This window comes from Natator depressus, chromosome 12 (genome assembly GCF_965152275.1).
Source record: "Natator depressus isolate rNatDep1 chromosome 12, rNatDep2.hap1, whole genome shotgun sequence".
NCBI lineage: Eukaryota > Metazoa > Chordata > Testudines > Cheloniidae > Natator > Natator depressus.
In genome coordinates, this window is record NC_134245.1 from 3,724,768 (window position 1) to 3,750,337 (window position 25,570).

The 25,570-nt window shown below is 51.9% G+C and overlaps 2 protein-coding genes across 8 annotated transcripts in view; one reads left to right on the top strand and one right to left on the bottom strand.

Annotated features, from left to right (window-relative positions):
* Positions 1 to 4,031, top strand: part of MTSS2 (MTSS I-BAR domain containing 2) — an 80,425-nt gene extending 76,394 nt beyond the window's left edge. For all 7 annotated transcript variants that reach the window (XM_074968348.1, XM_074968349.1, XM_074968350.1 and 4 more), the window contains one exon: positions 604 to 4,031. In XM_074968348.1, coding sequence (XP_074824449.1) covers positions 604 to 1,376 — 773 coding nt within the window. In that variant the 3' untranslated portion in view covers positions 1,377 to 4,031. The remainder of the gene's footprint in view (positions 1 to 603) is intronic.
* A 5,476-nt stretch (positions 4,032 to 9,507) lies between these two features.
* On the bottom strand, positions 9,508 to 25,342 carry LOC141996804 (uncharacterized). The gene is made up of 3 exons (XM_074969099.1): positions 25,262 to 25,342; positions 20,768 to 23,221; positions 9,508 to 9,659 (listed from the first exon to the last, which is right to left on the bottom strand). Exons 1-3 carry the CDS (start codon positions 25,281 to 25,283, stop codon positions 9,508 to 9,510), a joined length of 2,628 nt encoding a protein of 875 aa, XP_074825200.1. The 5' UTR covers positions 25,284 to 25,342.
* Positions 25,343 to 25,570: the final 228 nt, after the last annotated feature.

A 25,570-nucleotide genomic window follows, 5' to 3' on the forward strand; every position in this document is an offset into this window, starting at 1 on the left:
TGTGTGGGTGCCATGCTGATGATATGTGGTGGTGGTTGCGTTGCATGTGTTGGTTGTGGTGGTGTGTCGCACTGACACTGTGTGGTGTTGGTGATTGCGTTGCATGTGTTGGTTATGGTGGTTGGGCCTGTGTCGTGCTGACGCTGCATGTTGTTGGCGGTGGTGGTGGTGCGTGTGTCGTGCTGACGCTGCGTGGTGTTGGCGATTGCGGTGGTGGCGGTGGCTGAGCTGCATGTTGTTGGCGATTGCGTTGGTTGCGGTGGTGGTGCGTGTGTCGCGCTGACGCTGCGTGGTGTTGGTGATTGCGGTGGTGGTGGTTGTGCCTGTGTCGTGGTGTTGGCGATTGCGGTGGTGGCGGTGGCTGACGCTGCGTGTTGGTGGTTGTGCGTGTGTCGCGCTGACGCTGCGTGGTGTTGGCGATTGCGTTGCACGCGGTGGTGGCGGTGGCTGACGCTGTGTGTTGGTGGTTGTGCGTGTGTCGCGCTGACGCTGCGTGGTGTTGGCGATTGCGTTGCACACGGTGGTGGCGGTGGTGGTTGTGCCTGTGTCGTGGGGTTGGTGATTGCGGTGGTGGCGGTGGCTGACGCTGCGTGTTGCCCCCAGGCTCGGATTACGACTGCTACTCGGTGAACGGAGACGTGGAGTGCGACAGCCAGGGCGAGTTTGACAAATCCTCCACCATCCCGCGCAACAGCAACATCGCCCAGACCTACCGCCGCATGATCCAGACCAAGCGCCCCGCCTCCACTGCTGGGCTGCCCACCGGGACCCCCCTGCCGGCTAGTGCCCCCCCTGGCGTGGCCACCATCCGCCGCACGCCCTCCACCAAGCCCTCAGTGCGCCGCACCCTCTCCAACGCCGGGCCCATCCCCATCCGGCCCCCTATCGTCCCGGTGAAGACCCCCACGGTTCCAGACTCCCCGGGCTACACAGGGCCCACCCGGGTGGGCAGTGAAGAGTGTGTATTTTACGCCGACGACGCCTCGCCAAACGCCATGGACTTCGCCAAAGCCTCGCCCAAGAGGCTCAGCCTCCCCAACACAGCCTGGGGTAGCAACGCCATGGAGATCTCGGTGTACCCGGGTGCAGGGCAGCACCTCTCTGCGGAGGAAGAGGAGGACCAGCAGCTGGCCGCCAACCGGCACAGCCTGGTGGAGAAGATTGGCGAGCTGGTGGCCAGTGCCCATGCCCTGGGTGAGGGCCAATTCCCCTTCCCCACCGCTCTCTCTGTCCCTGGCCCTGGAGAGGAGATGCCCACTCTGCCCCCAGCTGCCTCCAGCGACCCCCCTGCAGAAGACATGCTGGTAGCCATCCGGCGCGGGGTGCGCCTGCGCAGGACCATCACCAACGACAGATCCGCCCCACGGATATTGTGATGACACTCCCCCCACCCGCCGCATCCCATGGGAAGAGAGCAAACACAGGGTCCGGACTGAGCACAGAAGAGAAATCAATCCAATAAAGAATCACAGAGGCAAAGCCACTTTATGGAGCTAGAGACGAGTTTAGTTTTAAATGGAAATTTAAGTCTTCGCTAACAAACTCGCAAGGCGCCGCCTAGGAGGCACTGAACTGGTTTTGGAGCCTATTTTATATTTCATTTCTCACGCCCTTCTGCTCCTCCTAGTTCCCCATCCCCTCCCCACACCTTGCTCCTGGCTGTTAGACTCCTTGCTGCCAGCAGGAGGCAGCGCTACAAGAGGGGGCCACCCCCACTGTGTGTTGCAGGGGGGAGGGGGAGCACGAACCTGGACTCAAATAAGCAGCTACGTAATAAGTATAAAGAACACACACAGACACACACACACAACGCCAAGGACCGCTGGCTGCTATTCCCCCACAAGCCACCTCCCTCCTCTTCCTCTGGATGCAAGATGCACTGTTAGTCCTGTGCTAAGCATCTGACCATCCCCCTCCTCTCTCCTCCCTCGTGGGCTGCAGTGAAATGGCTCACCAAAGCATCAGAGGAGTGGATAGAGGTCCTGGCACACGCGGCCCTATCCCCTGAGGTGCTTTGGGTGTCACTGCCTCCCCAATATGCCTTTGCTGGCGGAGCAGCTGCCCCTACATGTGTGCCCCCAGCAGTGGATTTGGGGGCTAGCACTTCATAGTCTCCTGTTGAAAACTTGGCACTGTACCAAAAGCCAGGTTCTCTTCCCCCTCCTGAGTAGCTGAGATGTGGAAGGACTTCCCCGGCTCTGCCCAGACCTCAGGCCAGGGGCCTTGGGTACATGTGTTTCTCAGGAGGTTAGACTGCTTGTGTGGGTCTCTAGCCGTATAGTGACAAGGCAGGGGTAGGGGTGCCCATCCACAGCTCTGCTAGCAACCAGCAGCATTGGTAGTTTAAAGGAACTGGCCTGCTCAAGAGTTACCTTTTCCCGCATCCAGCTTCACAGCCCGCATTTGCCCTGGGGCTGGTTACCGAAGTACAGGGTAAAGGGGTTGCCAGACAGCTAGGAATCCAGCAGGCTTCTGCGAGGTGTGCCTCGGAGTGTGCAGGGGGATCTGGGGTTGGGTGGCCTGGGGCTGTTCGTGCAGCATAGTCCCTAGCTGGGTGTTTGCATGAGTGTGTGTCAAGCTGGGGGGTTGCACTTGTGCCTGGCTGTGGATGGATGCAGGGTTTTGCAGCACGGGGGGGGGGTGCATCTGCCCACACTTACTCCTGCTCTCCCCTAACAGTCGTAGCCGCCAGATCAGCACGAACACGGAACGCTGACCTGGAACGGGACAGCCAGCACCGGGCCCCGGTGGATTTATCATGGTGAAGTGCCCTGGAGCTGGGAGGCCCATCCCTGGCATTACGCTACACAGGGCTGTGCCGCGGGGACTCAGTGCCCTGTGCCTTCCCTTTCCCAGTAAGATGCCATCCCATGAGGAATGGGAATCTCAGGTCTTGCTCAGTGGCCATTCTCCCCCTGCCCCTCCAGACTCACAGCCAGTCTCACTTACTCCACACACGGTCCCATTGAAAAGCATGGGGACTCCCCACACAGGAAGGTGTTACTCAGTGGGAGTAAAGGTGGCAGAGTCAGACCTGCCTCTTTTACAAAACAGCCGTTAGCCTCAGTGGCCACGGCCTGCGAAAGGACCAACTGGATACAAGGTGGGCAGAGCTGGCAGGCCAGAGCCCATAAGCCCCGCTGGAGTTCTCTCAGTGAGGACATGGTTCTCATAGGGACCCTAGATCACAGCTCCTTGTCACTGAGCTCTGATGGTAAATTTAACGCTGCTTAGCCCAAGGCCTCCGGGGGCTAATGATCATGAGCATCCCAATAATCACGGCCTCGTGGCATCTCCCAGCACCAGGTTACTGGGCACCTGCTTTCCCACGATTGCCAACCTGCTGAGGTGCTGCGTCCTTCCTCAGAAGTCAGTGGTGTGGCACAGTCACTGTCCCCGCATTAACTGGATTTTGAGTTAGAGGCAGTAGCGCCACCAAAGGGTTAATTTTGGAGGCGGGGGCGGGGGGGGACAGATTTAGGGATGACCGTCTGTGTTCTGTTCATAACCTGGTCTGATGGACACACCTCCCTCATTGCTTATAAGCTGGGCTTTGCCATGGTGGTTGGATAAATACAGTGAGAGAGCAGGAACGGGGAGCTGCTGCAGGCCAGTGCACTCCCCTAAAGACCTTGCAGCAGCCGTGCCAAAGGAAGGGCTCGCTGATTCAGCATGATCTGGATCGCTTGGTAAACTGGGTGCAAGCAAACAATACGCATTTTAATGAGGGTAAATATCCATGTACACATCTGGTAACAAAGAACATAGGCCATGCTTGCAGCCTGGGGGACTCTCTCCTGGCACACAGGGACTGAAAGAGGTTTGGGGGTGTGGGTGGATAATCAGTGAACGTGAGTTCCCAGTGCAACTCTGTGGCCAAAAGAGCTAATGCCATCCTGGGGTGCATCAATGGGAATGATGAGTAGGAGCAGAGAGGTTCTTTTGTCTCTGTATTTGGCACTGGTGCAACCACTGCTGGAATCCTGTGTCCAGGTCTGGTGCTCACCATTCCAGAAGGATGTGGGTAAATTGGAGAAGGGTCAGAGAAGAGCCACAAGACTGATCAAAGGCTTAGAAACCCTGCCTTGGAGTGACAGACTCAAGGAGCTCAGTCTATTTAGCTAACAAAGAAAAGGTTAAGGGGTGACTTGTAGATTCTTATAGATTGTGATCGTGGGGAGCAACCATTGAATAATGGGTGCTTCCGTCTAGCTGATGAAGGTCTAACACAAGCCAGTGGCTGACAGTTGAAGCTAGACCCATTCAGCCTGGAAAGGAGGTGTACATGTTTCATGGGTAGAGTAATTAGCCATTGGAGTGATTAAGCAAGGGTTGAGGTGGATTCTCCATCAGTGGCAATGTTAAAATCAGGACTGGCTGTTTCTTAAAAAGCTCTGCTCTAGGGATTACTGTGGGGATGCCATGCTGGGGGGTCAGACCAGGTGATCCCAGTGGGCCCTTCTGGCCTTGGAATCTGCATCTATGCCTGGCCTCCTCCATGCCATGCATGTTGAGCTGGTAGAGTGTGAGGGTGCTCAAGCTGTCTGCCTCTTGCCCTTCCCTGCCTTCCTCCCCCCCAAACCTACAACATCTGTACTGGCTGACAGAAGGTGACGTTGGGAAGGAGGAGGGATTTGTGATGAGTGAGTGCGTGACTGGAGGGGAGGAAGCTAGGGGCAGGGTGTCCTGGCTGAACGGCAGTGGCTATGTGGTCTTTAGGGTTTGGGTTTGGAAAGGGGAGAGCTGGTCTTTCCCTGCATCTGATTGGATAGGAATGAATAGTACTCAACCAGCTTGCTAGAGAAATGATGAGTTATGATTGGTTGAGAGCTGGTCTAATCCACCCCCCTCCCTTCCTCACCCCTTTACCTTAAGAAGCCAGAAGCACTGGCCTTACACCCAGGATCCCTCCGAAGGACCGATAGCTCAGAGGTACCATCGTCACCACATGGCCGACAGCAGTGGGATGGGGACAGAGAACCACCATTTGGTTATTACAGGAGAAGGGAGCCACACGAGGGCTACCCTTGGCCTGGTGTATTTTGCACTGAACAGTAGCTGAGCAGAGGAGATCCTGCAGCGATGGGAGCCATGTCAGACCCTGGATAAGCAGACTGAGCTACTATAGATAGAATGGCCCAGTGATTGGGGATCTCCATTGATTTTGGTGAGTTGCACTGGAGATAAGCAGGGCCCGTTGATTTTGGTGGAGTCGCACTGTAGTTGACTCCCATGGTTTTGATCTTACTGTTCATCTCTCCTGTAGCCTGCCAGGCTTTCAACAGCATGCTGGGGGTTGGCTCTCCTGTTCCTTGAGAAACATTTCAGCCAAGCAGAGCAGCCCCGTGCCTCTCTGAAGTAGATGTGTGATGGGCGGGGCTGGAGAGGGGGGATTGCATTAAGAATAAAGGCCAAGCTAGTAGCATGTACAATCCACCTCTGATGTGAAAAGCAAAGGTCTCTGAACTGCAGCCAAGGAGCCGCGTCCCTGGGCTCCGAAGGTCTTAGTCTTTGAAAATGGTTATTTTAAGGATCTGTAAAAGGCATTTAAGAAAGCGCAACCTCTCCTTCCTCCCTCCCTGGCCTTTTCTTTCGCCTTCTCTCTCCCGCTCCTCATGCAAAGCACAGCAGATCACCACGATGTACATAGCTCCAAAGGGGAGTTCCCAGCCCACCCCACCAGCCCAGGGGTGTGTGTGTGTGTATGTGTGTGTCGCATCTCAACCCTGTTACTCTTACACTGTGTAATAAAGATTAGTTATAACCTCTCTCCGTCCCATCTCTCCTGCCCCTCTTATTGTGACCAGAGCTGATGATGACGCGTGACAACTGTTTGTTTTTTGGTTTTATTTTTCATTTTGTACAGAGAAAAAAATTTCCTTTAAAAAAATGTCTTTCGACTGAAGTAACTTTTCTGGTGCTGTTGTTAACTTGTTCCTTTTTTTAATTTATTTCCCCCCCACCCCTGCTACCCTTTCCTCACCCTCTCTTTTTCTTTTGTTTTTTGGATAATTATCCTGTTTCCCCACCCCGCCCTTGATTTAAATAGTCACTGCTACAAGTAACGAATGCACTGTGAAGATTCCAGTATTAATAAAAGTTGTACTGTAATTAATACTTGGGACTCACGTTTGTTCTTGTGTCTCACCTGTTCTTTCACCTGTCCCACTTCCTTGCTCCACAACTCCTGACTGAGCTCGTAGAAGGAAGGTAATATGGATGGGGGATGCAGTGGACAAGGCTTTCTTCTGGCAACTCACGGAAGTTACTAGATCGCAGGCCCTGGTTCTCATGGGAGACTTCAATCACCCTGATATCTGCTGGGAGAACAATACAGCGGTGCACAGACAATCCAGGAAGTTTTTGGAAAGGGTAGGGGACAATTTCCTGGTGCAAGTGCTGGAGGAATGAACTAGGGGCAGAGCTCTTCTTGACCTGCTGCTCACAAACCGGGAAGAATTAGTAGGGGAAGCAAAAGTGGATGGGAACCTGGGAGGCAGCGACCATGAGATGGTCGAGTTCAGGATCCTGACACAGGGAAGAAAGGAGAGCAGCAGAATATGGACCCTGGACTTCAGAAAAGCAGACTTTGACTCCCTCAGGGAACTGATGGGCAGGATCCCCTGGGAGAATAACATGAGGGGGAAAGGAGTCCAGGAGAGCTGGCTGTATTTTAAAGAATCTTTATTGAGGTTACAGGGACAAACCATCCCGATGTGTAGAAAGAATAGTAAATATGGCAGGCGACCAGCTTGGCTTAACAGTGAAATCCTTGCTGATCTTCAACACAAAAAAGAAGCTTACAAGAAGTGGAAGATTGGACAAATGAACAGGGAAGAGTATAAAAATATTGCTCGGGGATGCAGGAGTGAAATCAGGAAGGCCAAATAACACCTGGAGTTGCAGCTAGCAAGAGATGTTAAGAGTAACAAGAAGGGTTTCTTCCGTTATGTAAGCAACAAGAAGAAAGTCAAGGAAAATATGGGCCCCTTACTGAATGATGGAGGCAACCTAGTGACAGAGGATGTGGAAAAAGATAATGTACTCAATGCTTTTTTTGCCTCTGTTTTCACGAACGAGGTCAGCTCCCAGACTACTGCACTGGGCAGCACAGCATGGGGAGGAGGTGACCAGCCCTCTGTGGAGAAAGAAGTGGTTCGGGACTATTTAGAAAAGCTGGATGAGCACAAGTCGATGGGGCCGGATGTGCTGCATCCGAGGGTGCTAAAGAAGTTGGCAGATGTGATTGCAGAGCCATAGGCCATTATTTTTGAAAACTCATGGCGATCAGGGGAAGTCCCGGACGACTGGAAAAAGGCTGATGTAGTGCCCATCTTTAAAAAAGGGAAGAAGGAGGATCCTGGGGACTACAGGCCAGTCAGCCTCACCTCAGTCCCTGGAAAAATCATGGAGCAGGTCCTCAAGGAATCAATTCTGAAGCACTTAGAGGAGAGGAAAGTGATCACTTAGAGGATCAGGAACAGTCAGCATGGATTCACAAAGGGCAAGTCATGCCTGACTAATCTAATTGCCTTCTATGACGAGATAACTGGCTCTGTGGATGAGGGGAAAGCGGTGGACATGTTCCTTGACTTTAGCAAAGCTTTTGACACCGTCTCCCACAGTATTCTTGCCAGCAAGTTAAAGAAGTATGGGCTGGATGAATGGACTATAAGGTGGCTAGAAAGCTGGCTAGATTGTCAGGCTCAAAGGGTAGTGATCAATGGCTCCATGTCTAGTTGGCAGCTGGTATCAAGTGGAGTGCCCCAAGGGTTGGTCCTCGGGCCGGTTTTGTTCAATATCTTCATAAATGATCTGGAGAATGGTGTAGATTGCACCCTCAGCAAGTTTGCAGATGACACTAAACTGGGAGGAGAGGTAGATACGCTGGAGGGTAGGGATAGGATACAGAGGGACCTAGACAAATTAGAGGATTGGGCCAAAAGAAATCTGATCAGGTTCAACAAGGACAAGTGCAGAGTCCTGCACTTAGGACGGAAGAATCCCTTGCACCGCTACAGACTACAGACCAAATGGCTCGGCAGCAGTTCTGCAGAAAAGGACCTAGGGGTTACAGTGGACGAGAAGCTGGATATGAGTCAACAGTGTGCCCTTGTTGCCAAGAAGGCCAATGGCATTTTGGGATGTATACATAGGGGCATTGCCAACAGATCGAGGGACGTGATCGTTCCCTCTATTCAACATTGGTGAGGCCTCATCTGGAGTACTGTGTCCAGTTTGGGGCCCCACACTACAAGAAGGATGTGGAAAAATTGGAAAGAGTCCAGCGGAGGGCAATAAAAATGATTAGGGGACTGGAACACATGACTTATGAGGAGAGGCTGAGGGAACTGGGATTATTTAGTCCGCAGAAGAGAAGAGTGAGGGGGGATTTGATAGCTGCTTTCAACTACCTGAAGGGGGGTTCCAAAGAGGATTGATCTAGACTGTTCTCAGTGGTAGCAGATGACAGGACAAGGAGTAATGGTCTCAGGTTGCAGTGGGGGAGGTTTAGGTTGGATATTAGGAAAAACTTTTTCACAAGGAGGGTGGTGAAACACTGGAATGCGTCACCTAGGGAGGTGGTGGAATCTCCTTCCTTAGATATTTTTAAGGCCAGGCTTGACAAAGCCCTGGCTGGGATGATTTAGTTGGGGATTGGTCCTGCTTTGAGCAGGGGGTTGGACTAGATGACCTCCTGAGGTCCCTTCCAACCCTGGTATTCTATGATTCCACGGAGAGGTGGCTGATTCTTGTTAGCAAACAGGAAACAATGTGTCACTTGATCTGGACATGCTTCATTGGGGTGACTGTTCTTTTTGAAGGCTTTACAGCAAATTGGTTCTAGCCTATGATAGTGCCTGAACCTTAGTTGGGATGGTATTACCAAACAAATCTCTCATTTTGCTAGTGCTGAGTGGTTAAGTCAGGGGTTAAGAAATTCTAAAATTCAATTATGGTCTATTCATGCAAGAGTTGCCTTTCAAACATTAAAAGATGTTAAATGACGTAATTAGCATTATTTTTAACTGCTGCAGTATTCTATTTTAAAACTTTTGAGGCCTTTTTTCTTTTTTAATTGGCTTCTTTTCTGAACTTGAGACACCAAAAATATTGTGGGACATAAAGTGGTTTGGATGCGTAACTAGTGGCAGACTTCCTCCTATGCATAGGAGAGGGGCAGCTCCCAATATCCTATCTGTATTGGCATGATCATTAAGACATAGTCCACACAATCCATAACTACTTATTCCTGGGCCTGCCCCTCTTCTAGTTCCATTATGGCACACCTTCCTTCTCCTCATTTCTCGCCCAGGGCCACTGGGCTCTTTGGGTCTCGCCTTCTCCTCGGCCTCACTTTTTTAATGTGATGATCTCAATGCCCAGGGGTGCTCAGCATCAAAACGGGGATGAAATACACCATGCTCATGCCATGGATATGGTCGAAACAGAGACAAGCAAGCCTATTGTGCGGAGTGGAGGATGACTGGCTAATCCCCATTGTCCCTAGCTGGTGTGGATGTTGCAGGCTGGGGCTAACACGCTGACCAGGTGGTGTGGGTGGCGGTCCCAGCACTGGGATAATAGGGTGATGCTGCGGATCAGGCTGTAGGAGAAGGGGTTGGCAGGCCTGTGGTGCACACTGGAGAACAGCAGCTCTGGCAGATGGGCAATGCTGACAGAACTGGGGATGAGGCAGGTCAGCAGTGAGATGCATGGGGAAAGCTGAGACCAGCACGCGCCTGCACCCCACAGCCACCTCTCAGAAGAGAAGCGCAGTTCCCAGAGGGAGTGCAAAGAACCCAGTCTGCTTGCCCCGTAGAGCCCCCTGGCCCGGTGCTCCCGCAGAGCCGGGTCTCTGCACAGAGCCAGCAGCAGCTTGCCATCATTGGCCTGGAAGGGGACAATGGACATGCAGCCTGTCGCAGCTTGTGACGGTTTCAGCTCAACAGCTCTGTGAATTTCAGGTCTGAAATGGGAGACTCTGGTCTCTTCCAGGGAAAATCCCCCTTCACATCTCCAGCCACACGGGCCAGGGCCTTGCGATGATTCCTCATGGGGCAGCGGCAGTAGCAGCTTTGACAGTGTCCTCACCAGGGGAGCAGGCCCCCCCGGGGAGAACCTGGACCCCGCTTCCTTAGGGAGGCCTCCAGGCTGTTGAATCGCCAAACACAATGGACCAAACAGCCCAGACCCAGGTGCTCAGTGAAAGGGGTGGGGGTGCAAACAGCTGAGTGCCCCCATCTTCGAGGAGGTTGGTATCTGTCTCTTGCGCCAGTCTGGCTGCAGGCTAAGCCAGGACTAGGGCAGAAGCGGGACGCTCCCCACACTTGCCCTGAAGGGGTAAATGTAGATTGAGAAAGGGGCTAATTAACCCAGCAGGGCACTGCTGGGGAAGCAGGTGGCTCAGCAATCCCCTGAGGGAGGGAGGGAGCCTGGCAGGAGGAGGCAGGAGCCTGGCAGCTGAAGAGGTTGCTGGGGAAGGGTTTGGAGGCTGCAGAGGCAGCCTGGAAAGAGGGCGTTAGGAGACTGGCAAGCCCAGAGTGCCAGGCATTAAGGAAAGGGCTCAGGGAAAGGCAGTGAGGGCCCAGAGGAAACAGACCTTGGCTGCTGCCTGAAGGGTCCCTGAGTCAGAGCCCAGAGCAGAGGGTGGGCCCGGGTTCCCTGCCCGTTGCTGAGGGGGTGGCACCTGGGGCAGTGAATGGGAGGCCTGCCGAGGGCTGCAGAAACAAGCCTTTCGTGGCACAGAAGGGGAAAGCATGGAGCGTGACCCGGCCAGGGAGCTGAGTCCTGGCAGGGAGCTGTAGACCCAGAGAAATGGCTGGAGAGCCAGCCTGCAACCACAGGAAGGGGCATGGACCTTGCGAAGCGAATCCCCAGAGCCGCCAGGAGGAGACGCCAGCCCAGAGGTGAGTTGAGCTCCCTGTTTCAAGCCCCAATGGGCACCTACATCTGCAGGCAGGCCTCTGAACTCCCCCAGTCATGCCTGGGATTCCATGAACCACAACAAACTTCCTGTCAGACCGCTGCCCTGTGCTCAGGCAGGCTGGACAGTTCACTGGTTTCTTAAAGAGGCGCAGCCTGGTCACTGGCCACGCCCGTCGCTGCTCCGGGAAAAGGCCAGCACCCCTTTGGGGATGGGAGGGTACAAAGACAGCCACTCAGCCCTCCAATATCAAACCAGGCTGGGCAGAGCCGGCGTTCGTGAGCAGCCCCACAGGAACAATGCAGGCTGTGTCGCCCCGCACTTACAAATGAGCCGATCATAGACTCATAGAATATCAGGGTTGGAAGGGACCTCTGGAGGTCATTTAGGCCAACCCCCTGCTCAAAGCAGGACCAACACCAACTAAATCATCCCAGCCAGGGCTTTGTCAAGCCTGACCTTAAAAACCTCAAAGGAAGGAGATTCCACCACCTCCCTAGGTAACTCGTTCCAGTGCTTCACCACCCTCCTAGAGAAAAAGTTTTTCCTAATATCCAACCTAAACCTCCTCCACTGCAACTTGACACCATTACTCCTTGTCCTGTCATCTGCTACCACTGAGAACAGTCTAGATCCATCCTCTTTGGAACCCCCTTTCAGGTAGTTAAAAGCAGCTATCAAATCCCCCCTCACTCTTCTCTTCTGCGGACTAAATAATCCCAGTTCCCGCAGCATCTCCCAATAAGTCATGTGTTCCAGTCCCCTAATCATTTTTGTCGCCCTCCGCTGGACTCTTTCCAATTTTTCCACATCCTTCTTGTAGTGTGGGGCCCAAAACTGGACACAGTACTCCAGCTGAGGCCTCACAAATGCCAAATAGAGGGGAACGATCACATCCCTCGATCTGCTGGCAATGTGCCTACTTATACAGACCAAAATGCCGTTAGCCTTCTTGGCAACAAGGGCACACTGTCGACTCATATCCAGCTTCTCGTCCACTGCAACCCCTAGGTCCTTTTCTGCAGAACTGCTGCCTAGCCACTCGGTCCCTAGTCTGTAGCATTGCATGGGATTCTTCCGTCCTAAGTGCAAGGACTCTGCACTTTTCCTTGTGGAACCTCATCAGATTTCTTTTGGCTCAGTCCTCTAATTTGTCTAGGTCCCTCTGTATCCTATCTCTACCCTCCAGTGTATCTACCTCTCCTCCCAGTTTAGTGTCATCTGCAAACTTGCTGAGGGTGCAATCCGCACCATCCTCCAGATAATTAATGAAAATATTGGACAAAACCGGCCTCAGGACTGACCCTTGGGGCATTCTGCTTGATATCGGCTGCCAACTAGACATGGACCCATTGATCACTATCTGTTGAGCCCGATGATCTAGCCAGCTTTCTAGCCACCTTATAGTCCATTCATCCAGCCCATACTTCTTTAACTTGCTGGCAAGAATACTGTGGGAGACCGTATCAAAAGCTTTGCTAAAGTCAAGGAATAACACATCCACTGCTTTCCCCTCATCCACAGAGCCAGTTATCTTGTCATAGAAGGCAATTAGATTAGTCAGGCATGACTTGCCCTTTGTGAATCCATGCTGACTGTTCCTGATCACTTTCCTCGAAGTGCTTCAGAATTGATTCCTTGAGGACCTGCTCCATGATTCTTCCAGGGACTGAGGTGAGACTGACCGGTTTGTAGTTCCCCGGATCCCCCTTCTTCCCTTTTTTAAAGATGGGCACTACATTAGCCTTTTTCCAGTCATCTGGGACCTCCCCTGATCGCTATGAGTTTTCAAAAATAATGGCCTATGGCTCTGCAATCACATCCGCCAACTCCTTTAGCACCCTTGGATGCAGCACATCCGGCCCCATGGACTTGTGCTCGTCCAGCTTTTCTAAATAGTCTCGAACCACTTCTTTCTCCACAGAGGGCTGGTCACCTCCTCCCCATGCTGTGCTGCCCAGTGCAGTAGTCTGAGAGCTGACCTTGTTTGTGAAGACAGAGGCCAAGAAAGCATTGAGTACATTAGCTTTTTCCACATCCTCTGTCACTAGGTTGCCTCCCTCATTCAGTAAGGGGCCCACACTTTCCTTGACCACCTTCTTGTCGCTAACATACCTGAAGAAACCCTTCTTGTTACTCTTAACATCCCTTGCTAGCTGCAACTCCAAGTGTGATTTGGCCTTCCTGATTTCATTTCTGCATGCCTGAGCAATATTTTTGTACCCCTCCCTAGTCATTTGTCCAATCTTCCAGTTCTTGTAAGCTTCTTTTTTGTGTTTAAGATCAGCAAGGATTTCACTGTTAAGTCAAGCTCGTCGCCTGCCATATTTATTATTCTTTCAACACATCGGTTTGTTCCTGCAACCTCAATAAGGATTCTTTAAAATACAACCAGTTCTCCTGGGCTCCTTTCCCCCTCATGTTATTCTCCCAGGGGATCCTGCCCATCAGTTCCCTGAGGGAGTCAAAGTCTGCTTTTCTGAAATCCAGGGTCCGTATTCTGCTGCTCTCCTTTCTTCCTTTTGTCAGGATCCTGAACTCAACCATCTCATGGTCACTGCCTCTCAGGTTCCCATCCACTTTTGCTTCCCCTACTAATTCTTGCTGGTTTGTGAGCAGCAGGTCAAGAAGAGCTCCGCCCCTAGTTGGTTCCTCCAGCACTTGCACCAGGAAATTGTCCCCTACACTCCCCAAAAACTTCCTGGATTGTCTGTGCACAACTGTATTACTCTCCGATACATAAGCCACAGCCCCATTCTCGAGAGGAACCAATGGGTGCATGTGGCAGGGCGGGGGAATAGAGTGCAGTAAAGAACCGGGTCTCAGTTCCAGGTGGACATTGCAAACCATAGAGAGCAAAACATTGAATTGTAAAATAGCTGTAAAAATAGAGAAACGACCTGCCCTAGTTCCTCTCTCTCTTTCACGCACCTTAATTCTTCATCCTGCTTTCGCTTCTTCCTTGTCCTTCACCGCTGCCCATGTGTGGCTGCAGCCCAGCCGGCTGCCATGCGCCACCTTTCAGGCCAGGCTCACCCGGGGGCGCAGGTGAGGTGAGGCGAGGCGGCTGTGTTCACGCATTCACAGTGGCTCTCAGCTCTCTATTGAAGTCAATGGTGCTATGACAATTCACGCCAGCTGTACCAGAGACCTCTGACCTTCTGCAGAACACAGCCCGGAGCACGTCACTCAGTGCCTAGTCCTGCCGCTAGCCCTTCACTTTGGGCTGAGCTGGAGCCAGCCTTTTGGAATCACAGCAATGTCGGGCTGGATGGGACCACAAAAGGGCATCTAGTCCAGCTCCCTGCGCAAAGGCAGGACCATTAAACCTAGACCAGCCCTGACAGGTGTTTGTCCAACCTGTTCTTCAAAACCTCCCGTGACGGGGATTCCACCACCATCCTTGGACACCTGTTCCAGAGCTTAGCCACCCTTAGAGTTAGAAAGTTTTTCTAATATCGAACCTCCATCTCCCTTGCTGCAGATTAAGCTCATTACTTTGTGTCCTATCTTCAATACACTTGGAGAACAATGGATCACTGTCCTCTTTGGTCCCCTCATCTCAAAAAAGATATACTGGCATTAGAAAAGGCTCAGAAAAGGGCAACTAAAATGATTAGGGGGTTGGAATGGGTCCCCTATGAGGAGAGATTAAAGAGGCCAGGACTTTTCAGCTTGGAAAAGAGGAGACTAAGGGGGGATGTGATAGAGGTCTATAAAATCATGAGTGGTGTGGAGAAAGTGAATAAGGAAAAGTTATTTACTTGTTCCCATAATATAAGAACTAGAGGCCACCAAATGAAATTAATGGGCAGCAGGTTTAAAACAAATAAAAGGAAGTTCTTCTTCACACAGCGCACAGCCAACCTGTGGAACTCCTTGCCTGAGGAGGTTGTGAAGGCTAGGACTATAACAGGGTTTAAAAGAGAACTGGATAAATTCATGGAGGTTAAGTCCATTAATGGCTATTAGCCAGGATGGGTAAGGAATGGTGTCCCTAGCCTCTGTTTGTCAGAGGGTGGAGATGGATGGCAGGAGAGAGATCACTGATCATTACCTGTTAGGTTCACTCCCTCTGGGGCACCTGGCACTGGCCACTGTCGGCAGACAGGATACTGGGCTGGATGGCCCTTTGGCCAGTCTTATATTTTTATGTTCTTTGTAACAGTTCTTACCATGCTTAAGAGCGTTACCCACCCCACCCCCACCCCGAGTTGTCTTTTCTCAACGCTAAACATGCCCAGGTCTTTTACCCTTTCCTCACAGTTCAGGGTTTCTAACCCTTTGATCATTGTTGTGGCTTCTTCTCTGAACACTCTCTAGTCTGGCCACCGCTTTCTTAAAATGTGTATCTGTTCTGCAACCTTGCCGTCCTTCCTTGCTGGCCTGGTCGAGCAAAGTTGGAGTCGTAATTCTCCACCAAGGCAGCAACACCACCGCTAGAAACTGCAGCCCAGAGAGCTCTCCGGCTGCTTTGTCACCGTGTCTCTACAGCTGCTCTGGGTAAGCTACACAGCATGGAGGTATAAGTACCCGGGCTCCATCCATGCTGCAGCTTCCACTGCTGCTAGCCCTGGGGGAGAATTACAGCAATTGTTCGCAAGAGCAGATACAGCCTGTGGTTAGGTAATATGGTCACTCAGTGTCAGGCCTCAGGGCCTGCAGCAGAACCATCTCTGGGCAACCTAAGGAGCACAGCTAGCCTACTGTAGGTTGCCTGATTGGCTATGCCATCTGATTGGTTGGAGGAGTCAGCAGACTGACTCTTAAACCAGCCGTTCAGCAGCTGGTCAAAGCATTTGGCCCAGCTAGGACCATGCTTGTGCCCACCTTGGTGCAACCTTCCCCTGCCTTGCCTCACTCCAGGTAACCGGCTCTGACCCTCGGGGCTGGCCTTGGACTCTGGCTCTGTCCCTGGGCCTCTATTCCTGGCCACTGAGTCCTGCTCCAGTCTTTAGACCTGACTCCTGCTCCAACCACCCGGCCCGGTCACGTGACAAGGAGTTACTGCTGGTTTTCACATGATGCTGAGGGAACTAAAGCCAGGGTTGGCCATTTGAGGGCTCTGTCAAGACCTGTTCAGTTGCTAGGAGACGCCATGGACTGCTTGTTCAAATGCCGGCTGTTGGGGGAGGCCCAGGGGGAGTTGAGGCTGGGTGACTAGAAGTGGGTTTTTCCAGGACCTGGCTGAAGATCCTGAGCTGGATGCTCAGGCCACCAGAAACTTGTCCATCAGGAAAAGCGGCACTGAGACCAGGGCTGGGGGCGTAGGACCCAGAAGCTTCTTAGGAGGCCGTCTGACCTGGGATCTGTTGTAAGGCTTTCCAGGACTTGAGAAGGTGAAGAGGGCACGTCTAGATGAACAATACAGGAGTTCATTTGTCGGGTTAGTTGTAACTAATACAGCCAGTGTGTAAGGCGAGCTGTGGTGACAGGGTTTTCCTGGGGTGGCCTTTGAGGAGCACTTTTCATATGCATCAGCAATCACTTGACTCTGGGGACCAGGTCCTTGCAAAAGGGAGCAGAGTGAGGGGGTGACACGAGATCAAGTTTCCAAGGGCAGAGTGTGGTGGCGGTAGCAGTTTTCCCCCAGTCCTGGGTACAGGAAACCTGTATCGTGACACAGACCAGGGAGGAAAACGTTCCTTGGCTCTGATAAACCCAGCTACACAAGAGCTGCCTTGAATATTGTTCTTTGTCTGCGTGAGCCCTGAAGGAACACCCGGAGGCGCGCAGGAGAGCTAAGGCAACAGCAGACAGGCTGCTAACTTGCAACCTCCAAGGTCCCTGGTTCGGTGCTCGGCGTTGGCAGCCCTGTGAACCTCCCTTAGCCAAAGGCAGGCTTGTGATGTGACAACAGCTGCACCCTTCCCCGGGGAGCTGCGGAGAGTAACTGCTTCTGAGTGGGTGTCACGCTTGTGGGGGCACGATCCAGGCCAGCAAACCTGGATGCCTAGCAATCCTCTGCTGCTGTAGCTCCTAGCCCAGCCTGCCGGGTGTCTGTGTGCTAGACAGCCCTGGATCAGCAGCCTGCCTACAGCTCCACTCTGGCTACCACCAGCAGGGTGTCCCCAACACGCTCCCAGGCCTGAATTGCTCCCAAACTGTGTGTAGTGTCTAGTCCTCACATGGACACTTGGAGAAATAATGGGGTTGGTTGCTCCTTAACAAGACAAACGCACATTACAGCTTGTTAACGTACCTGGGGTAAATACCCCCTTCCTTTCAAACCCAGCACTGAGCTGGTTTATAGTAAACATAAAACAAATGTAATACCAAAATATACTGAGCATAAAGTCAGTTCAAATATCAGGAAAGAAGCCAGAAAGTGTCACATATAAAACAAACCAAAATGCACTTTCTACTGACTAAGACTTAACAAGCTACAGACTTTGTTCAAGGCAGCTTTCTTATCAATCGTCCTTCTTCCCAGCCATGGCTGACTTTCCCTCAGTCAGGACCTTCCACAGAGGAACAAGTGGCTGGCTTCCCTTGGCTTGTTGGTGAACGATCTTGGCCTAGGCAGGTTTCTCACCTAGATTCAATATTCAGGAACCTCAGCCCTCCCGCTTAGTTGAAAGGCCCATCTTTCTCAGCTTGCGAGATCTCTGTTCCCTTGTGTCTGGCTAGTGAGGGGTGCCAAAGATGGCTTTGGTCTTTGCTTAGGTCTGCCAAAGTTCAATGACCTGGTTTCAATGGGCTTCCCATCCCCCTGTATGTAAATGGACTTCCATTGTTTTGATTCCACCAGGCAGGTGACTAGATGTGACATTCCCTTCTCTTTGGGAAACACCGTGTCACCCTTTGTGTGTAAAGCCGAATATCCCCAAGTAGCCATGAGTCCGTATGTGACATTCTTGACATGAACTGGGACGTATAGATCATTGTTGCAACCAAGGTCCTGTAGTTGTCACCAAATCTTGTATAAAGGGGGTCAAATAATGTGTCTAAGACAAAGTTATGGTTTGCTGGTTATGATTATGCTGTCTATATGTGTGTATCATTTTTGTATTTAAAATTATAAGTATTGGCTCTATAGAGTCTGTAGTTCGAACTTGTGCTATGCTTCTGGGTGACACCCCAGAAAAGTTGGTGTCAGCTCTGCCGAGCCTGCTTGATGGCCCATTAAGGACCATCAGCTATACGACTGACCCATTGAGAGAAGGCAGACAAGTCTTGGGACTCAGCCAGGTATGCAGGGAGGTGTCTATGGACAGAACTCTGAGGTTTTCCCAGGCCATGTGATGGGCAGCTTGTCTTTGGAACAAAGAAAGACAGACCACATGGCAAGAGAATATAAAAAACTGCTGCAGCTCCTCCATCTTGTCTTCAGTCCTGCTTCTTACCTCTGGAGGGACTTTGCTACAAACAGAAGCTCTAAACCAGGGGTCTCAAACTCGACCACGAGGGCCACATGAGGACTAGTACATTGGCCCGAGGGCCACACCACTGACCACCCCCCCGCACTGCCCAGGTCCCGCCCCCACTCCACCCCTTCCGTGAGGCTCCACCCCTGCCCCCATTCCAACCCCTTCCCTGAAATCCCCACCCCAACTCTGCCCCTCCCTGCCCCCAGGGGGTGCAGGAGGGGTGCAGGGTGCAACAGGGGCTCAGGGCAGGGGGTCGGGGTGCAGGGTGGGGCAGGCTGCTCAGGGCAGGGGGTTGGGGTGCAGGAGGAGTGTGGGGTGCAGCAGGGGGCTCAGGGCAGGGGGTTGGGGTGCAGGAGGTGTGTGGGGTGCAGCAGGGGGCTCAGGGCAGGGGGTTGTGGTGTAGGGTGCAGCAGGGGGCTCAGGGCAGGGGGTCGGGGTGCAGGAGGGGTGCAGCAGGGAGCTTAGGGCAGGGGGTTTGGCTGCAGGAGGTATTTGGGGGGGCGGGTCCAGCCCAGCAGGCACTGAGGGCAGGGCAGGCTCCCTGCCTGCCTGCCCTGCCCTGCCCCCGCGCCGCTCTGGGAAGCAGCTGGGACCTGGGGGGGCACAGAGACCCCTGTGTTGCCCTGGCCGCGCCTCCAGGTACCTCCCCCAAAGCTCCCATTGGCCGCGGTTCCCCATTCCTGGCCAATGGGAGCTTCGGGGGAGGTATCTGACTCTTCTCTTTCCTTGCAAGATGGCTGTCTGGGGAAGGGTACAAAAACCACGGACTCCTGTGAATTTAACATAGTTTAAGTTAGACACCAGTTGTGTTTTATCTTTATTTTTCTTGTAACCATGTCTGCCTCTTATGCCTCATTACTTTGACCCACTTAAAATCTCTCTCTTTCTAGTTAATAAACTTGTTTTATTGTTTTATCTAAGCCAGTGTGTTTGAATTGAAGTGGCTGGGAAACTCCATTTGGGTAACAAGATGTGTGCATATCATTTCTATTAATCAAACAGACTCTGTACAAGCTTGTATTGCCCAGGGGAGGGCTGGGCAGTACAGGACACTCATTTCGGGGGGAAGTGTAGGACTGGGGTCACCCTGCAGCATAACCCAGGTGGGTAGGAGCCAAGGGGTGGCGGGCTGGCTGCAGCACACCCAGGCGTAGCTGGGAGTGACTTACATGCTGGAGGCTGTTTGTGAGCAGTGGAGGCCGGAGGCCACAGCAGCAAGGGCACCCTGGGTTAGAGGGCAGGGCTGACACAGCTACTCATTGGTCTGGATTGTTGATGGTATGTCACACCGCACCACAGAGCTCTTCTGTTGCTGGACGCTGTGCTGAGAAAGGGGATGGGGCGATCTAGGAGGGGGGGAAGGTGAGGAACGGGGCAGTGAGAGCTGCCCACCATTTCCGTAGAGTAGCAGTTACCATGTCTGCCTCATGTGCAAAAGGTCCTGCCCAAGCACTGTAGCTGGCCCTGATCACCTCTGACCCTTTCATCTCATGGAGCATCTCTGTCACTGGCTGATGTAAGGCAGGCTGCTGGGTAGCTGTTTCTGACACTACGCCTTGATCCCTAGTGTGATTTGGTGTCAGTACAGACACCAGCTAGGCCCCATCCTTGTGCTTTATCAGTTAGGACATTGAGCCATAAGCATTGGAGGCGTCAGTCACTCAAATAAGTAATAAGAAAAAAGAAAAGGAGTACTTGTGGCACCTTAGAGACTAACCAGTTTATTTGAGCATGAGCTTTCGTGAGCTACAGCTCACTTCATCGGATGCATAGCATATCGTGGAAACTGCAGAAGACATTATATACACACACAGACCATGAAACAAAACTTCCTCCCACCCCACTGTCCTGCTGCTAACAGCTTATCTAAAGTGATCATCAAGGAAGGCCATTTCCAGCACAAATCCAGGTTTTCTCACCCTTCCCCCCCACCCCCCCCACACACACAGACACACATACAAACTCATTCTCCTGCTGGTAATAGCCCATCCCTCTTTGAAACCTCTCTTTATAATGCGCATGATAATCAAGGTGGGTCATTTCCAGCACTAATCCAGGTTTTCTCACCACCCCCCCACACACACACACACCCCCCTCCAAAAACCACACACACAAACTCACTCTCCTGCTGGCAATAGCTCATCTTACAATGTGCACAGCAATAATCCAAGTTTAACCAGAACGTCTTGGGGGGGGGGGTTTGTAGGAAAAAAACAAGGGGAGATAGGCTACCTTGCATAATGACTTAGCCACTCCCAGTCTCTATTCAAGCCCAAATTAATAGTATCCAATTTGCAAATGAATTCCAATTCAGCAGTTTCTCGCTGGAGTCTGGATTTGAAGTTTTTTTGCTTTAAGATAGCGACCCTCATGTCTGTGATTGCGTGACCAGAGAGATTGAAGTGTTCTCCGACTGGTTTATGAATGTTATAATTCTTAACATCTGATTTGTGTCCATTTATTCTTTTACGTAGAGACTGTCCAGTTTGACCAATGTACATGGCAGAGGGGCATTGCTGGCACATGATGGCATATATCACATTGGTGGATGTGCAGGTGAACGAGCCTCTGATAGTGTGGCTGATGTTGTTAGGCCCTGTGATGGTGTTCCCTGAATAGATATGTGGGCACAGTTGGCAACGGGCTTTGTTGCAAGGATAGGTTCCTGGGTTAGTGGTTCTGTTGTGTGGTATGTGGTTGTTGGTGAGTATTCGCTTCAGGTTGGGGGGCTGTCTGTAGGCAAGGACTGGCCTGTCTCCCAAGATTTGTGAGCGTGTTGGGTCATCCTTCAGGATAGGTTGTAGATCCTTAATAATGCGTTGGAGGGGTTTTAGTTGGGGGCTGAAGGTGACGGCTAGTGGCGTTCTGTTATTTTCTTTGTTAGGCCTGTCCTGTAGTAGGTGACTTCTGGGAACTCTTCTGGCTCTATCAATCTGTTTCTTCACTTCCGCAGGTGGGTATTGTAGTTGTAAGAATGCTTGATAGAGATCTTGTAGGTGTTTGTCTCTGTCTGAGGTGTTGGAGCAAATGCGGTTGTATCGCAGAGCTTGGCTGTAGACGATGGATCGTGTGGTGTGGTCAGGGTGAAAGCTGGAGGCATGTAGGTAGGAATAGCGGTCAGTAGGTTTCCGGTATAGGGTGGTGTTGATGTGACCATCGTTTATTAGCACTGTAGTGTCCAGGAAGTGGATCTCATGTGTGGACTGGACCAGGCTGAGGTTGATGGTGGGATGGAAATTGTTGAAATCATGGTGGAATTCCTCAAGGGCTTCTTTTCCATGGGTCCAGATGATGAAGATGTCATCAATATAGCGCAAGTAAAGTAGGGGCGTTAGGGGACGAGAGCTGAGGAAGCGTTGTTCTAAATCAGCCATAAAAATGTTGGCATACTGTGGAGCCATGCGGGTACCCATAGCAGTGCCGCTGATCTGAAGGTATACATTGTCCCCAAATGTAAAATAGTTATGGGTAAGGACAAAGTCACAAAGTTCAGCCACCAGGTTAGCCGTGACATTATCGGGGATAGTGTTCTTGACGGCTTGTAGTCCATCTTTGTGTGGAATGTTGGTGTAGAGGGCTTCTACATCCATAGTGGCCAGGATGGTGTTATCAGGAAGATCACCAATGGATTGTAGTTTCCTCAGGAAGTCAGTGGTGTCTCGAAGGTAGCTGGGAGTGCTGGTAGCGTAGGGCCTGAGGAGTGAGTCTACATAGCCGGACAATCCTGCTGTCAGGGTGCCAATGCCTGAGATGATGGGGCACCCAGGATTTCCAGGTTTATGGATCTTGGGTAGTAGATAGAATATCCCAGGTCGGGGTTCCAGGGGTGTGTCTGTGCGGATTTGATCTTGCGCTTTTTCAGGAAGTTTCTTGAGCAAATGCTGTAGTTTCTTTTGGTAACTCTCAGTGGGATCAGAGGGTAATAGCTTGTAGAAAGTGGTGTTGGAGAGCTGCCTAGCAGCCTCTTGTTCATATTCCGACCTATTCATGATGACAACAGCACCTCCTTTGTCAGCCTTTTTGATTATGATGTCAGAGTTGTTTCTGAGGCTGTGGATGGCATTGTGTTCTGCACGGCTGAGGTTGTGGGGCAAGTGATGCTGCTTTTCCACAATTTCAGCCCATGCACGTCGGCGGAAGCACTCCATGTAGAAGTCCAGCCTGCTGTCTCGACCTTCAGGAGGAGTCCACCTAGAATCCTTCTTTTTGTAGTGTTGGTAGGAAGGTCTCTGTGGATTAGTATGTTGTTCAGAGGTGTGTTGGAAATATTCCTTGAGTTGGAGACGTCGAAAATAGGATTCTAGGTCACCATAGAACTGTATCATGTTCGTGGGGGTGGAGGGGCAGAAGGAGAGGCCCCGAGATAGGACAGCTGCTTCTGCTGGGCTGAGAGTATAGTTGGATAGGTTAACAATATTGCTGGGTGGGTTGAGGGAACCATTGCTGTGGCCCCTTGTGGCATGTAGTAGTTTAGAAAGTTTAGTGTCCTTTTTCTTTTGTAGAGAAGTAAAGTGTGCGTTGTAAATGGCTTGTCTAGTTTTAGTAAAGTCCAGCCACGAGGAAGTTTGTGTGGAAGGTTGTTTTTTTTTTATGAGAGTATCCATTTTTGAGAGCTCATTCTTTATCTTTCCCTGTTTGCTGTAGAGGATGTTGATCAGGTGATTCCGCAGTTTCTTTAAGAGCATGTGGCACAAGCTGTCAGCATAGTCTGGGTGGTATGTAGATTGTAATGGATTTTGTACCTTCAGTCCTTTTGGTACGATGTCCATCCGTTTGCATTTGGAAAGGAAGATGATGTCTGTCTGTATCTGTACAAGTTTTTTCATGCAGTTGACAGATTTCCACTCCATACGGCTAAATGCAGTGCCACAAGTACTCCTTTTCTTTTTACGAATACAGACTAACACGGCTGTTACTCCGAAACCTGTCAAATAAGTAATGCCATTTTTGAGAGAGACTGTGATTTCCCCTCCCCTTTTGCCCATTCAGTCCTTCCTGAATAGGTTACAACTGCTGCTTTGTGGGGGGGAGGGTAGAGGACACGAAATACACTCCAAAAGGCTGGTTTTGCAATGGTTCCAGCATTTATTGTCAACAGTCAAACTAGACATTTTTAAAAAAATATTCCCCCTTTCCAGTTTGCAATGCAAACATTGCAGCACTGTGCTAGCCCCTAGAACATGCCTAAAAGCTGACTAGTCTGTTTTCACTGGGGAGGCCAAGAGAAATGGAACAAGGGAATTAACAGCCTCTCTAGTAAAAAATGAAACCAATTGTTAAATGTTTCCTTCTAATAATGGAAGGTGTCAACAATGGAGATCGGGGAACTTGCATTATTTGCATATATTAGGTGTTAGGTGACATAATTCCATTGACTGCGACTGAGCCAATCCTGAATGACACCTGTGCAATGAGGAGCAGGATTGGCCTGGTCTTTTTGAACCTGAGATGGTCTCTTTAAACTGTTGTACAGTTAACAACAGGTATTTCTAGCCACAGTTACATTATGGACTTTTCCAACAGCTTCTGCTGCCCAGCAGATGGCACCATGGAGCTCCAAACGCCACCCAAAGCGAGAGCTAGGAAATCCCCGGTCCCCAGCCCAGCCCCGCGGCACAGGTCGCAATGAGTTGTGGGCTCTGCAAAGGCCCAGGCTGGTGCCCAGGTAAACACCGTGGCTGGCAGAGCCCAGCCTAGTCAGGGATGTGCTAGGGCGTAAAGCAGCCACACACGAGCTAGGCGCGTGTCTCCTGGGCTTTGCCTTGGCCAGCCCCAGAGACCCACATTGCACAGCTGAAATGGGGCCTGGCTTCCCACAGTGAACCGGGAGAAGCTACTGTGGCAGTGCGGCCAGTGGGCTATGAGGTGCACAGGCAAACCCCTACACGGGCCGGGGGCAGCATGGCCTCCTGGGGCCGCAGCTGGCAGGCCCAGTTGTAGGAAAGAGATCAGAATGGAGTCCGCTGGGAGGCCAGGGCTATGCCAAACTAGGGCCCTTCTGAAACCTGAGACCCTCTTTCTCCTGCAGTGGCCAGGCACCGGCCTGGGGCTCCGAGAGTGCTGCGCCGTGGTTCCCATCTGTACAACGGGGATGATGCTACTGACCCACCTGCCCGGTGGGCTAAGCAGGTCCAGTCATTTATGCCAGTAAAGTGCTTTGAGATCCTCTGATGGGAGGAACTAGAGATGGGCGTACTATTGTCCCTTGTGTGGGACCCTGCGTCTGTCACCTGCAGCTTGGAGCCCCCAGCTCTAGAAGGGCTGGTGATACAGCATATGGCAGCTTCCAGTGCTGTGCATATGAAAGGGGACTGTTGGCCCCTTGCTAAAACTCAGTGGGGGGGTTTGGTTGCTAGCTCACAGTACCAAAAGAAAGGGGAAGGGTCGATGGGAAATCAGGACCTGGAGATTGACAGTCCCCAGGGTGATAGGGAGAGGCCAATGCTCCAGGTCAGCCTGACTGACAGGGCGGGCAGGCTAATGAGGGAGTCAGGAGGCCAGGGGGGTCTCATCCTCTGTATGAGCTATTGCCTGGGTCAGACAGAGTGGGGCTGAGCTAATGTAAGCGGGGGAATAGTCCCGCTATTGTGGGGAACTTTCTTGGCTTCTGCACTACCCCGGTGAAGTGGGCTAGCGAAAGGATCTGAGTCCTCGCTCCCACTTCCTTTACCCAGTGGCCTCCCTGCCCTTGAGGGCTCCCCTTCCACTCTCCTATCTGGCAGAGTCCTCGTAACCCCAACAAGGCTGGGCCCAGGATTCCTGGGGGGGCTCGACCCCCAACCCTGCTGTGGTCACCTAGGACAGGGGCTAGGGTGTCCCCACTCCAGGGTACTCTTGCTGCACTGGGCACTTCTCTGACCCACTGACCATTACATACAAGTTAAAGCAAATGCAAGTTATTTAATCAACAATTAATTGTAAAAAGAATAAGGAAACAAGGGAAAGGTTAAAGGAAACACATCACCCCGTTCTGTGGCAGGGAACATCACAAACAGTGTCTCTGGAATGTCAGGGCAGTTCACAGTCTGTTCCTTGTAAGTCCCAGGCCCCTTCTCAGGCCCTGGCCGTGCTGCAGGGATGCTGTGGGTTGGACACTCGCTCTGGTGGTGGCCACACGCTCTCAGGCTCTAAGTAGTAGGACCCTTCTTCCCAGTGTCGCCCCCGCCCTGTCGGGGTTACGATCCAAGCCTGGCCTGCAGAGCCCCTTGGCTGAGGCGTCTCCTTGTGCTGGGCCCACTGCCCAGGGTCCCCCTCGCTCTCCCCAGCTGCTCAC